Source organism: Branchiostoma belcheri, unplaced genomic scaffold (assembly GCF_001625305.1).
Source record: "Branchiostoma belcheri isolate BF01 breed outbred unplaced genomic scaffold, Haploidv18h27 scaffold33, whole genome shotgun sequence".
NCBI classification, from domain to species: domain Eukaryota; kingdom Metazoa; phylum Chordata; class Leptocardii; order Amphioxiformes; family Branchiostomatidae; genus Branchiostoma; species Branchiostoma belcheri.
The window spans coordinates 342,675-358,433 of NW_017803943.1; the positions used below are offsets into that span (position 1 = coordinate 342,675).

Consider the following 15,759-nt stretch of genomic DNA (forward strand, 5'->3'; position numbering starts at 1 on the left):
TGGCATTTCCTGCAATGTAAATTCATGATCACAATGATTTGAGTTGTTCACCTGATTTCCAAGTTAGGCCATGAACTTAAAGTTTAATGCCCCTCGCAACAATCACATGTTACATAAAGCAACTCCAGGTAATTTACAGTCTATACTACTATATTGTATGGTAAACAACTTTGTTTATTTGTTTAAATTAATCCATTTCCTATTGTCACAGTCTTAGTACTGTCTAGTAAATTTGTTCTGGGGTTTTTGACCGACCCCTGCGGTTTTCTTGACCAGTAATTTACAAACAGATCTAAAAATAAAAGTAAATCATGTTTCCAAACTCCCTGTTTGATTTGTTTTGGCTTTTTACCCCATACCAACATTCCTGTAGTCAGGTCCACCCAAAAAGTTACCTTGTAATTGGCTAACACAGTAGGACTGTGCCCCCAGGCACTTAAGACAGTTGGTTAAGATTCTTAGTAGTTTTGAGTACTTTACCATTAGCCTAGTAATTGGGTGCTGTACAGTATGAATTAGTAAGTTGTGTGTAAAGAGGCATCAGTTTTGCCTAACATGAGTCATTTATGAAACTTCAACTGTCTACATTTGGGTTAATTTCTGAGTTGAGACGTGTCAACTATTGTAGCACTGTGCCCCCATGGCAGGCACTTACTTACTTTGTACTTAGTACATGTATTTTACTTGTAGGTACCCTACAGTTTACTAGGTTGTGTGTAAAGCGGCAGTTTTCCCTGACATGAGTCGTCTGTTAAACTTCAAGTTCAACTGTCTACATTCAAGTTAATTTCTGAGTTGAGACATGTCAACTATAGTAGCACTGTGCCCCTATGCCAGGCATGTAGTAAGTACTTAGTTTTAAGTACATGTATTTTACTAGTAAGTACCGTACAGTTTAGTAAGTAACGTATGTAAAGTAGCATCAGTTTTGCCTTATATGAATCATTTGTATAACTTCAACTGTTTACATTCAAGCTAATTTCTGAGTTGAGACGTGTCAACTATAGTAGCACTGTGCCCCCATGCCAGGCACTTAGTAAGTACTTAGTTTTAAGTACGTGTATTTTACTAGTAGGTACCATACAGTTTAATAGTAAGTTGTCACAGTGTAAAGCGGCATCACTTTTCCCTAACAAGTAATAACATGCCATCATTTGTAAAACTTCAAATGTCTACATTCAAGTTAATTTTTGAGTTGAGACATGTCAACCATCGTAAACCATTAGTACAGGGTGACTGACTCCTTGGGCCTTGAACTCAGTTCAGTTGTTTGCTCAGGTCAAACACTTGACAAGGTGATTACGACTCTCAAGGAGTCCGTGGTAAAGAGCTTAGAGTACTCTCCAAGCAGATGTTTAGGTCGGGCCGCAAATTAAAAGACGGTATCAAATTGGCCAAGCATAATCCATTGGCTAGACTGTATCCATTTGCCACCCAATACAGTCTGGCCAATGGATACTGCTTGGCCAATTTGATACTGTCTTTTGCGGCCACCTAAACATCTGCTTGGATATTAGGTAACTTGCAGCCAGACAAGATTCTTAGATCAAAAGATAAAGTCAAATTGGTATGGTAGCACACGTAAACCCAAAATCTAAACATATATACATTATATTATGTATTAGCTTTGGCCTGTGTGATTTGTGACTTCATTTTTTGTGTGTGAGCACCTCATGACCTTGAGAGAATCTGATAAACAAAACTTGAAAGACCACTTGTTCCTCCCCAGTTGATTTGACGACGTTTGACCTATGACACATGATTTAATTAAGGCTGCATGCAGTCTAGTGGATTTACAGGTAGAGTTTTAATGTGCCTGGGAACCAGACCTCACACAAGAAGGCTCTAGTCTCTACCAAACTAACTACGCTGGCTATTTATAATAGGAGAATGTTTAAATTTGCCAGGGGAGTTTGGCCGCCTTGTAGGTTTGATTGGCCACCCTTAGGAGGGAAAGAAACTACCTCCCCGCGGCCGGACTCCCTTGGCCAATTTTACTATCTTTTCTGCTGAATTCTATGATCCATATTCCCGTAGAAAGGCCTGGTGGAGGCTAGGAAGGCTCCCTCCTAACAGCTGCCCGGCACTTTTTACGATCCAACATTCTGCTTGGCTCTGGTGCAGCAAGGAGCAATAAAAATATAATCGGGGCTGGCTCTGAGCTGTACTTTAAGTAGTAGTTTTCTCCCTGCCATATCTCAAATGGCCGCCAGATGGGAGTTTTGTATGGCAGGAGTTTGCTTGCTAAGGTCAGGCACCACAGTATTCATGGTGGGCTAATTGAACTCTGAGACGTCATCCAAAACCTACCAGGTAGCATAATTGAGTAGGGCCGTGGCAAAGAGCTCCTGCTGCTTAGCCTGGAAGAGGGCCAGGCCAAACGGTGATCATGTGCTGGCCTGCAGGGGAATTTAGACTTAGACTTTAAGTCTGAATTACCTCAGTAGGGGCACTAGATAGCTTTAAACAATGTTTAGAGTTAGATCTAGACGTTCAAGGGTTAGGTGTAGCTAGTCGTTCAGTGTAATATAGCCAACTGTCGCCGCACTGCGTGCCTGCAAAGCTGGTGTGTTACGCCAAAGTATACCAGCGATATACAGAAACAGATACAGACTCAGTTTGTGTCATCCAATGATCATGAGGACTCCCTAGCTACAGTTTTTCCTCATTCGTTGGGTTTTTATGTTAAGATTTCTTTTAGTTTCAGAGTTTAGCCCCATTTTTTCTTCCTATTGACAAGAACCAACCTGTTGAATTAGCATGGCCCGACCTGAGCACATGGAGTGCGTGTGACACAGTAATTAAAAGATTAGAACCTGTGATTTTCTTTGTTATGCCCGAGTAGCCAAATGCCCGGTCAAAAATGCGCTCATTCAGCAGTCTATTATCTTATAAGGAGGGTCTGCATTAGCCTGGGTACCATCCTACTTGTATGCCGGGGCTCCCACACTCGCTTCCCTAAGAAGGGGTTTACGGAAAAAGGAGTCCAGTCCGATTTGCGGAAAAAGCAGTCCAGTCCGATTTTGGGGTGGAAAAAGCAGTCCGGTGGTTTCTACGAAATTTTACGAAAGACCATAGGCACAATTTTTTCTTGTGTGTGTTTCTATGGGCACTTCGAGTTTCTATGAGTACTTCGAGTTTCTATGAGTACTTCTAGTTTCTATGGGTACTTAGAGTTTCTATGAGTACTTAGAGTTTGTATGGGAACTTAGAGTTTCTATGAGTACTTAGAGTTTGCATGGGAACTTAGAGTTTGTAACTTACATATCATCATCATGCATCCAGATTATTACTTACATATAAGTAATAATAATTAGTCAAAAGATGAAGCGGTCAACTGACGAGATTTCCAGGGCCGATCCTGCTTGCAAGCAGCCTGATTAAATCGCTTTACGGTTGCCAGCTGCCCAACATCCAGTCAGCCCCTGCTAAAGCCACGTATGGCAGACTTTGCATTACACCGACAAGCATGTAAGTACCGGAAGTACAATTGTAAGAAAGAATCCCTTAATAATTAACTTTTGCTTATTGTGGATAGGTGACCTGTATGTATAGAAACTACTTTTCGGTGGTCCCAAGAGGTGTAAATCGTATTCCTCGCCCAAGGCTGCCTGAATTACGGGTTAAGGCGGTATATAGTGAGTCACATATATGCTAATTCAAGTTCCCATACAAACTAAATAGTCATAGAAACTCTAAGTACCCATAGAAACTCGAAGTATTCATAGAAACTCGAAGTACCCATAGAAACTAGAAGTACACACACAAGAAAAAATTGCGCCTATGGTCTTTCGTAAAATTTCGTAGAAACCACCGGACTGCTTTTTCCACCCCAAAATCGGACTGGACTGCTTTTTCCGCCAATCGGACTGGACTTCTTTTTCCGTAAACCCCCTAAGAAGTACTTAGGGAAGCGAGTGTGGGAGCGCATACAAGTAGGATGGTACCCAGGCTAGGTCTGCATGCCCTTTTTTGTAAGGCGTAATCAGGCCTTTTTCCCAAAGGAAAACATAATTGTTTTTGCTCTGTTTCCTTTATCTTCTTCTCCAAACCGGTATGAGGTCAATGACCTGAACCATGTAGCCTCCTTCGCTGTCTTGTTGGGCGTAGGCGTTATTTTTGTGAGCGACGCGAGGGACGATTTGCTGCCGAGGGAGTTTTTGCCGCGGAGAGAAGGATTCGCGCAAAAACTCCCTCGGCAGCAAATCGTCCCTCGCGTCGCTCACAAAAATAACGCCCACGCCCAACAAGACTGCCAAGGAGGCTATGAACCATGCATGGTAACTAGTGTTGGGTTACATCAATTTTATAGCAGGTCTGGAGAGGTTGAAGAGATTCATTTGTCACGTATAGATACAGTTCCTAGTGAATTCTTTCATCAGTGACAACTTTGGAAGGATAAGGATACTAACCTCCAAATTTTCGTGAACAAGATGGACTGATAGCCATCGAAAATTTGGAGGTTAGTATCCTTACCCTTCCAAAGTTGTCACTGATGAAAGAATTCACTAGGAACAGGTCTGGAGAGATTTAGACCCTTGTCTGACCATATAATTATATGAATGTGTTTGAGTAAGAATGAACAGAGCAGACCATATGTGAGGGTAAGCATTAATAATATGCATTTGCTTTGCGAATGTTACCTTTCTAGTAGTAATAGTCTTTGTTATCCTTATAGGCAGCTGCCCTAAATCAACATAATTCGTAATCAGTACATTAATTGTTCGTAATCAAGTCTGTCACAGAGTTTAACGTAATTCATATAAATCGGCGGAAAAAATTAGCTTTTTCATAATCACTACCCCCCATGCAGGCCCTCTATAAGTATAAGAACTGGGGGAAAGGTGCACGTGGGGAACACATGATGATTTACCTGCAGGTAGTGGGGTCACTGACACCTGTGACAGATTTACTTTAGGTTATTGACCTGCCCTCTGTACTGAGTATGTGTGTGTGTAAGATAGGGTCCAGTTGTGGGGACTACTTGACTTCTGTGAGAATGTCAAGGCAGCTAAGGCCAATGACACCTGTGTTCTACATGTACATGTAGCCAGCTTTACAGAAGTTTTTTTTCTGTCATTTCAAATTGTTAACGTTGATGTAGAATCATGTCAAACGCTATAGGCATAAAAATCCTAGCTAGTCAGAGGCAAAATTGCTCTCTCAGGAAAAGTTTAAAATCTTGACCCTCCAAAGTTCTCTTCTCTGCAGTTTGAGGGGCAAATTTGGCTGGTAGACTTAAATAGCTTAAAGTTTAATGAAATCCGATTTTTGACAGATTGGGCAAAATTGTTGTCACAAGAACACTGGGTCACAACATTTTCATTACTTCTCAGATTTTGTTGAGAAAATAATGTATACGTAGCAGGTGGTTGAAGTGAAAATTGAAATAAAACAAATATCATCCTAGGATGGACCTAAATGCTATTAAACGTCAGGAGCCATGAAGTTTCATTTTAGCGCAATCTTTTCTTTTAAAAAAACATGCAATTGAGTGGCCCATAAAGTGGCCACCTGGTGTAGTACATGTGACACAACAAAAGACACCTGTGATTTTCTTTGTTACGCCTCACTGGATATCAGGTCAGAAATGCAGTCAGCTTTTGTTCCTTTTGTTCTAGCACAAAAACAAAGTAAGAGACACTGGGTGAAAGGTAAGTCTTGAATCTAATGTAATGTTTTCTCTGTCTGATGACCAAGATGTGATTTGGAGACAGTAGGATATCAGATCTAGAGTATGCTTTGAAAACTGTTTTTTAATGAGTCTGGAGAGTACTGTACTACCTTAACCAAACTTCATAGACTGTTAAAGAAGTATATGTATATACGTCTACAATAATGATTATCATTGCACCAATACATGATGATAATGATGTTCAAAGTAATGATTGTCAATCATTACTTTGAATATCAAATCATCATGTATTGGTGCAATGATAATCATTATTGTAGACTGTTTGTGAAAACCTTAAACCGCGGCCGAAACTATAGTTTCAAAAGGGGCTCTCTCATTGGCTGAAGGCTCAGTGCTGGTTTTTTGAGAACTGGTCTTAGAACAGCGTTCAGTACGGCTCCTACATTATCGTGTCTAACTGGTTACTGCATGACTTATTTCGCTCAGATTTTGTCAGGGAGGCGTCTGAAGTGTTAGTGATCACATTAACATCAAGAGATTTCAATGTCATGGAAATATATTTGAAAAACATGCCAATATACACAGTTCATACTGTTTCAACCGCTAGGAGCTAGCGGAATCCCGCGGTTTAAGATTGTTTTGTTTGTTTTATGGCAAGTTGTTGTCGACAATGACAAATATCATCATAATGTACGAGGGCCTGCAAGGGGGGTAGTGATTACGAATTACGCAAAATTTTCGCCGCCTATTACGAATTAAGTTAAAGTCTCAGAGCTGATTATGACTTTAAGATTTGCGGCTAATGTCCAATTACAAATTACGTGGATGTTTGCGGAGGCTGCCTACGAATTACGAAGTCTAAAACGGCCTGATTACGCCTTACGAAAAAGGGCTTGCAGGCCCCCATGTACTAGTACTTAAGCTGTAGGTTTACCCATACAAACACTCACTCCTCATCCTCACCTCACATGGCCCATGAGAAGTTGTAAATTTGGATTGAGAGAAGAAAGACTAGTACTAGTACTTCTCCTGGGGATGTAAATTAAAGGTTGTTGGTTTGAATCCAGATGAAAGGTCGTAAATTTAGAAGAGACAAATTAAAAGGACTAACCCATCGTTAACTCCATGCAAACAAAAAGATACCGGGTAGTTAGTTAGAATCCTGATGAAGAGTTTGTGGGTTTGAATCCCGTATGGCACTAAAGTGTAGAAACTATCATGGCTAATCATATAAAATTTTTTTTAACGGTCTCGCTCAATGCAAGGCCAATTATTTTTGGCCACTTCTAGGCATGGAGTTAGAGGTACTTAAGTGAGTATAATGTAGGTATGTCAGGAGATGGCGATGGACCTTTGTTTTGAAGCTTTGTGGATTGTTATATCAAGTTATAAATTATCAAAATTCATTTCCATAACAATTATAAAGTTGTTACAAATTTTGCACCAACAAATTTCTTTCTAGTGCAGCAAAACTGCCATACATACATCCTTCACCCTTAAGATTGTGTTTTTACGACCCTGACCGATTTTCAGGGCTCAGTTTTAATAAGAGTGTAGCCCTCAGACTGACCTTTAGCCTTAGGCTATTCCAGGAAAAAGAACAAAACAGGGTCATTTGTGTTATCATAGCATTTACTCAAATTATCTCTTCAGGCTTTAAAGTTTTCCATAAGGAGGGCCTACATGGGGGTTTAAGTGGTTACAAGTTTCGCAAAATTGTTGCCTCTGTTACGAATTACATTAAATTCTCAGAGCTGATTATGACTTTACGCTTTGCAGCTAATGTACTATTACTAATTATGTTGATTTTTCGGGAGGCTGCCTACGGATTACGAAGACTGAAATATCCTGATTACGCCTTCCAAAAAAGGGCATGCAGGCCCCCACATCCATGCTGACTGACAATAACAACAGTGTTAACTCAGTAACTAACAGCTGTTTTTATCACTCTTTATCAACCAATACAAATTTGGTGCAAAAAGGCTACTACTAGTACTAGTACTCAACATTAGGAGAGTATTCTAGTTGTAACTTAATAAAAAATTATACAGTTTTTCGTTCTCATTTGAATCTTCCTCAAAGGCCTTGAAGACTACATACATCAATCACAATAACATTGCCTTTGCCATTATTATAATGCTGACCTGTTTACATATTAAGTAGTAGTAATTTTATGCTAATGAGCAGCACAAACATATGTTGTCCATGCTTTTGTCAGAGTCTGCATTATTTCATGACGGGTGCTTCAGGTAAGTAGAGGTTAAAACTTTCTAGTCTCCTTTTCTTTATGGTGTTTGAAGTGACAAGACGATTACTAATACTAGTATATCTTTCTAGTATTTTAAATGGCTGATGTACATGTGTTGCTGGTGTGTTACGCCAAATGGCGGTTATACCGGCTATAGCGATACAGACAGTAGTGTTTTTGTAGAGGCAACTTTGCAATGACTGATATGAAATATTAACAACAATAATAAATCTTGTCAAATTTAAGTTTAGCAGGTGTAGTTTACAAGGAAAATTCCCAGTTGTATTTTGAATTGTGTATTGTTTCTGTCCCAGGGGTTAAGCCCTTTGTGTTCATATACTGACTATCATTAGCTAGTTAGGCCAAACAGCTGTGTATCAGCGATTGAACGACTCAATCTTGGCCACAACATTGCTGCCATTAGGGGATCGTAGCACCTCGGCTAGTGCTGTGTACCTAAACCCACGCTCAGATTCAAGTCCAGAGGTTTAGGTTGCAAATTGAGGTCCGGACCTAAACCCAGGGCATATACAAAATACGGACTACCATAGTTTAGAAACAAGATATGTTGTTTGCGGGGCACGTCTTGGCAACACTGTGGCCACATAACTTACAGAGTTGGCTGCCTCCCAAACTGTGTTAAGGTCGAGGCCGACAATCGTCCTTCAGTTGATCCCACCAGGTGTGTTGTGCATTGTGCCATGTGGTGGGGATTGGCTCTCTCAGTAGCCTATGGTAATTACTCTCTAGCCTCTACCAGGCTTGGGGAGGCGGCTGGAAAGAGTAGAAATCGGCCAAATAGAGAGATAAGCATGCCAAGGGAGTTTGTCCGTTGAGAGAACAGTTTGCCGCACCCCAACTGTTCTCTCGATGGACAAACTCCCTTGGCATGCTTATCTCTCTATTTGGCTGATTTCTACTCTTTCCAGCCACCTCCCCAAGCCTGGTAGAGGGTAATTACTCTCAGCAGGGAGTTAATGTGGGTAGTGTGGCATAGCGGTAGCGAAGGCTCATGATCAGGACCAAGAGGTCGCGGGTTCAAATCCTACAGTACCCATGTCACCGATCTTGTGCCCTTGGGAAAGGCACTTATACATGACTTTCCTCACTTCTAGCTTTGGTTAGGGATGTCCCTCAAATAGGACTTTAAATGGAGGTCCCGTGTTTGGGGAGAGCCATGTGTCCCACGCACGTTAAAGAACCCACCGCACTTACCGAAAAGAGTAGGGGACCTTCCCGGAGTGAGTGGTTCAAACCTTGCAGTCTGGTCTTACACAGCTTGTACATGTACTTACAATACATTGTACAAAACTGGTGTGTTACGCCTAAAGGCGGTTTACTGGTCATGCGAAACAAACAAACAATGGATGGAGGCGGCATTTTACCTTTGGGCGGCCCGGCCGCTAGGAGAGTGATTTAGTCAGGCTAGCTCTCCAAGCAGAGGTTGTGGGGGAATGATCGTCACCTTTTTATATATGGCCGTTTTTTTTTGTCGCTACCCCCACCAACGGTGGCCGGCGACCTTCTCTGGCTTAAATGGATACTGCCTGGCCAAATTGATACTGTTTTTTTGCCACCGAAAGGGATCTGCTTGAAAATTTAGTCAGGCTAGCTCTCTCATTGATCAGCATGGCCAGGCCAGGGGTGATACTGCCCGAACAATATGGCCTGAAAGATTGGGAGCTGGGCACACCGTATCTTGTTGGTCAAAGGATCACGCCACTTGCATGACCATTTAGCCTCCTTGGGACCTGGTGTCAAAGGTATCAAGTTGGAGTGCTTGTGCAGCTATAAAAAGAAGTCAAACACAGTAGTTTTTTTTTTTTTTCTACTAGTAGTCTCTTAATAGTTATCAGTAGTTCTATGTGTACGTATTACTTGTTTTTATACAAATGTTTCTTCTGTTCATGCAATTAGCCTTCGGGCATGAATTTGCAATAAAACTTTCTTCTTATAAATGTCCAGTTGTTACAGTACATAAGAATGGATAGGCAAGACTATTGCCTAACTTTTGTTGGCTACTCTGAGTAGTAAATACATTGCTTACTACTTTGTAAAATAAGAGGTTAATCCGGATATGTCCCAATTGGCATGTTGCAAGGGACAGTACCAATTTGTTTGGTATAGCCTATAGGACATGGGTCTTAATTATGGGTTCTGTTTTGTGCAGACATAAATTAAGGTAACATTTAAGATGAATTGTTTGTCCACACATGTGGTGCATTTCACACCTTATAATTACTGTACATGTACATGTATAATGAAATGTCTAGACTCTGTTATTGGTGACGTAATGTTCGTCCTTGAAACAATTTGTTGTTTTGGGTCACCAGAAAAAAGCCCTGGGTGCATAATGTATCTACTTATTAAGGGCAGTTTTAAAAGATTTCATAAACTCCTTTTCTTCGATTTGTAAGAAGCTGAAATTCGAAATCTTGACAAAGACCACCACATATATACAGGACCGAGGAAAAGTGGTCATCTCAGACAAGTTTTTATACAAAAGCATGGTGACAAGATAAGACAGACTGACAAAAAGAAATGAAGAAAATTTTCCACCTATTTCACAATAGGTGGCCCCATTGACTAAGCCTGCGCCAATTTTTACATGGTGCAAACTTAAGAAGTTGTCATGCTTTCGAAATTGGCAAACTGGCTGATTACATCAAGATTTCTCACTTAAGTTATCAACAAAAAAACGCTTTAAAAAACACCCTTGAAAATAATAACAAAAGATCTCGATCAAATCATGTGGTCAGATGCAACCAGAAATGGCCCCAAGTGACCCATACATGTAGGTCATCATCTGTTTTGTGCTCTTAGTAGTGTGGGTCAGTGGTACGTTGTTTCCATGAGAAAATTTGAACAATTTCTTGAGTTGTTGCGTTGTGGCGTCCAAGTCATAGCCAGTAATTAGGCCATGTGTGGTCCAAGATAGTGCCGGTCGCAGTTCGTCGAATCAGACAAGTGTCCTCATGAAAGTTTTACTTTCAAATTGTTAAGCCATATTGTATAAGTTGGATCAGCTGTATAGATATCACCGAAGTCTTAAAAAAAAAAAAAAAAGATAATCCCTACCTATCGGCCCTACTTTTTTTTCAGGACTGAAGCAAGAAACACAACATTTTCATTTTTTTTCCTAGGCCTTACTGTAAAGAAAGAACAAATGAAAGTAATAGGTTGTTTTTGCAGTTTTAATTCTACGTAATGCGTTGTAGCCACTTGGAATGTATTGTAAAACGTAATCGAGAGGTTTCCTGAATTCAGCGAAATACATACTATCCAGCCCTCAAAATTTAGCGTAGAGCATTGCTGGGACCCCCCATGCAGGCCCCAGAAATGTTCTTGTGTTGAGTTGTACCTGACCTGAAGTAACCTGTTCTTGGGTTACCTTATACAATATACTTACCTAACGGTAACACTAGAACAGACACATTAGTTGTATAAGATTTTTCCTGGAATAGATCTATATAATGGAGATAATCATTATTTATCGAAATTAACTTAATTAACAAGATTAGCCTTATAGGTCATCGGGGGTCAATAACCTCAGTCTGCTCCCGTTTATTTATAGAAACATCATGTGATCACTAAGGATGAAACTTAATGGAAAGTTCCAAACTCAGTAACCAATCAGCTCACAGATGCAGCTGGGATTGGCTGGCAGATGTATTGTGTAAACTCGCTGCTAACCAATCACAGATGGAGATTCTGAATCCCTCCCTGAAGCTACTTTTCTGTATGTTAAACCTCTATCTGTTTCACTGATCCACAGACTCACAGAGCTAGGATGGACCCGACAACACCAGACATGACCACAGCGAGGGGCACCTCGGAAAGTGACGGGTGCACGGCTGAAGACATGAAAAATGTAAGTGTTATACTTATGAATAGTACTTCAGGGTTTTTCCTTATGATCTTTGTGGAAAAGAGCAGCTTATCCATGGGGAATTTTGAATCCCCAGTACCGTATGAACCCATATCACCTGTCAATGCACAGAGAGCGGTGCACAGTCGATGAAAGATATGAAAAAGTATTATTAGGAAAGTCTTTGTAGAAAAAAGCTTTAAGGGAATATTTCCCCACTTCAATGTGCCTGTATATACATTTTGTGTACTTAGTACAGTACAAAATTATGTCTTTGTCACGACTAGCGGAAGATAGTCTGTGTTACTCTAGCCTCTGTAGCACGCTTATAAATCTGGGGGTTTCGTGGTCTTCAGCTGTTTTCTGATTAGCCCAGTTCTAAAAACGGGGGTAATTCAACCAGGCCGGCTATGTTGTCTATATGCAATCAGAAAATAGCACATAAAAGATCCCAAAGACCCTGAAGACCCCCAGTTTTTGGCATGCTATGGAGGCTAGAGTTACACAAGCTCTCGGCCAGAGGTTAATGACCCCTACCTCCGGCGGGCGACCGCCAGGAGCGCAGTTTAGTCAGGCTACAGTGGAAGAGTAGCTCATCTGTTCATTGATCGAGCTCGCATATGCATGTCAAACTGATTTGGAATCACTTCGAATTTTTCAACGACTTTTTTTCTTAAACTTTGTATAAAGCAAGATAGAACACATAATTGTCACTTGAATTTGAAACACAACTTTCGCAAAGTTTAAAATGTTTGTAGAACCAGAAGAATTTTTTTTTCTTTTTTTTCCAGATGGAAGCTCTGAGCTACATCCATATGATCATGTCAGCTATCAGGTAAGTTCTTCTCACATCCTTGTCATTGAATTGAGAGTAAAAAGATGAAGTTAAAAGTACATGTGGTGATCGTCTATCACTTTTCTAAGGCAGAGGAAAAAAATGTTGTGTTTCCTGTTTAGGTCCAGAAAAAATTAGGGTCAGTAGGTAGGGATTATCTTTTTTTTTGTTTCTTTTTTTATTAGACTTTGTCGATCTCTACTGTGATCAATTTAGTATACAATACAGTTTAACAAGTAAAACCTGCATGAGGACATGGAGCTAGAAAAGGTTCATCAGCTCGAAAAATTCATGTCCCTTGCAGGGGTCCACCAAGAAAAAAGCTAGGGTCAGCATTTTTTTTTAGGTTCGGTCAGGAAACAGGATTTTTTCCCTAGGCCTAAGGGCAGTATAATTGGTAACTGACTACTTTGCACACCAGTTTAAGCTATACTGGTCTCACTGCTGTACTTTGAAGCATGTTGTCCCAAACATAACTGAGTTTACATGCAAATCTTTCTGGCAGTTTCATTCACTGAATACACAGTACATTGTTCAATTTCGTTCACCTTAGTTGACCATGTTCAATGTCATTGACCCTTAAGGTGAGTTACTGTAAATAACTTTATGTTTGCAGTAGCTAAAAGCTTTCAGTCTGAAAAAAATTGTCATGTTCACAGATCTATTGTACGTTCGCGGTAGCCAAGGACAGGTGCATCAAAAAGAAAGTCGGCGAATTATTTGTTTACGGTAATGATAAGTTCACGGTACAGAAGTGACCGTGAAAACCACAAATACCACTAGTAACGAAAACACAATGATTTAAGGGTAGTTTACTTTGTCTTGGACTTTGTCCCTCCCATGGTACCATTTGGAGCTATCACGTGACGCTAGACTTCACCTTGGTCATTCACCTGAGTTTACCTTTTTCAATGTCATTGACCTTTAAGGTGCAGTTGAGTTGGTTTACCTTATCTGGGACTTTGCCCCTTACTCAATCTCAATCTCACTATCCGTTAAACACCTCGTGGTCCCCGTTGCTCGAGGGTTGGACGTGGAATGTTGCCCTGGCCTGATTGCTGCTCTCCAGCTGGTTCTGTCCTGTGGGTCAGCCTTTTGAAGCTTCAGTTTGCAGATATCTTCTTTGACGTTATCTACCCATCTCTTCTTTGGGCGGCCACGTGGGTTCTGATCCCCAACAGACATAGACATCTTGGCCAGTTCTCTGTGTTCATTCTCTCTAAAAAAAAAAAGTGGCCGTACCACCATAGCCTGTTGTAACGCATGACCCCCTTGCCTTAATTTGAACTACAGTCAAACCAATAGGACCAAGGAAAAGTGGTCTTCTTAGGCAAGTGGTCTTCTTATACAAAAGCAGGCAACATGCCGAAACAGAAAACAAGAAAAACGCAGCAAAATTTCCACCCATTTTGCAATAGACTGTCCCATATATGGCCAGCCAGTTGGTGCTCTTTTACATGATTGTACATTCTGCAAATGATGTAAAAGTCAATGGCAAACCAATTCCATCCAAAGATTCATCAAAAAAACATTTTCTGACACACACTTGAAAATGCCACGGTCGTCTTAGGCAGAAATCGGGCCATGTGCAAACCCAAATAGACTCAGTGGTCGAAATACTTTTTTTCAGTGCTCTGCAATATTGCAGAAGAGTCGAAATTTTGTTTTGCAATTTGGGAATACTTTCTGCAAATACACAAGCCTCCATACTACAACCTTCTCAAACCAATAAATGTATTTTTTGCATCAGCGCCTGTTTTTCCTTCTGCAAAATTGCAGGTTGTATATTGATATTTTAACGTTAACTGTTACCTACATGTGTAGTGTTACCTGGTCCCCAGAGCTTGAATGCCCTCAAATATTATCTGAACGGTGCTTTTCCTTGTCCCCAGAGGTAAGAGCCATGCAAATCCAGTGAATATAGACGTAAAAGTTGACGTTTTTGCACGTAAAAAATTTTTCTTCTGCAATCTTAAATCTATCTGCAGATTGCAGACTGCAGACAGGTATTTCGAACACTGTAGACTTACCTTTTTCAATGTCATTGACCTTAGTTTACCTTGACAATGTTCAATGTCATTCACCTCTGAGTGAGTTTACCTTGTTTCGCATCATTGACCATTACCTTAAGTTCAGTGTCAGCCACCTTGGTTAACCCAAAGTATGCAAGGTAACTGAGTTTATATGAAAATACTGGCTGTGTCTTTACATGTTGTACATTGTACCTTATTTGTTGTCATTTACCTTGTTCAGTATCATTTACCACAGTTCAGGCAATATATTTGAGTTTAGTTTAGTTTACATAAAAGTTAACTTTTGGCAGTGATTAAACTTGTCATACACCTAAAGCTTTGCATAATACATGTACATGTACCTTGTTTGATGTCATTTACCTCGTTCAGTATCATTTACCACAGTTTAGGAAATATATTTGGGTTTACATAAAATTTAACTTGTGGCAGTGTCACTACCCTTGATTAAACTTTACCAAAAGTTCAGTGTCAGTCACCTAAAGCTTTGCATATACATGTACATGTATCTTGTTTGGCGTCATTTGAACTTTAGTTTACCTAGTTCAGTGTCATTTACTAACTCCCAGTTTAGGTTATATATTTGAGTTAATGTAAAATACTTTTGGCAGGTCACTTACCTTGAGATTAAACTTTACCAAAAGTTCATTCACCTGAACTTACCTTATTCATATGCCCTCATATGCCCTTTTACATAGAGCGTAATCGGCCGTTTTAATTCTACGTAGAGCGTAGACGGACAGCTCTTATTCAACTTAGAGCGTAATTGGTGCATTTTGCGTAGAGCGTATTGGTTGTTTTAATTCTACATATTGCGTTGTAGCCACTTCGAATTTATCTTAAAGCGTAATCGAGAGCTCTCACAATTTAGTGTAGAGCGTTGTCGGGGACCCCCCCCCCCATGCAGGCCCCCACTGAAGTCAGTGAAAACTGTCTACTCTATTGTTTACACAATATGCACAACTGACATAAAATACCTTCTGCAGCTAGTGTCACTCACCTAAGGTTCAGTGTCATTCACCTGTTTTGTGTTGGGGTAAAATAGCCTCAGGGGATTATGTAGGGTTAGCAGGAAGAAAGGCTCTAAATGATACGACTTTCCCCACTCCACCCAGGTGTAAAATGGGTACCTGATCATGACTT

The 15,759-nt window shown here is 40.4% G+C and overlaps 1 protein-coding gene across 4 annotated transcripts in view; it reads left to right on the forward strand.

The window, feature by feature from the left end:
• The window catches only part of LOC109475296 (transmembrane protein 116-like), a 37,783-nt gene that overhangs the window by 2,400 nt on the left and 19,624 nt on the right, over positions 1 to 15,759 (forward strand). For all 4 annotated transcript variants that reach the window (XM_019775907.1, XM_019775908.1, XM_019775905.1 and 1 more), the window contains exons 2-3: positions 11,659 to 11,754; positions 12,543 to 12,586. In XM_019775907.1, the coding sequence (XP_019631466.1) occupies positions 11,674 to 11,754; positions 12,543 to 12,586 (125 nt within the window). In that variant the 5' untranslated portion in view covers positions 11,659 to 11,673. The remainder of the gene's footprint in view (positions 1 to 11,658; positions 11,755 to 12,542; positions 12,587 to 15,759) is intronic.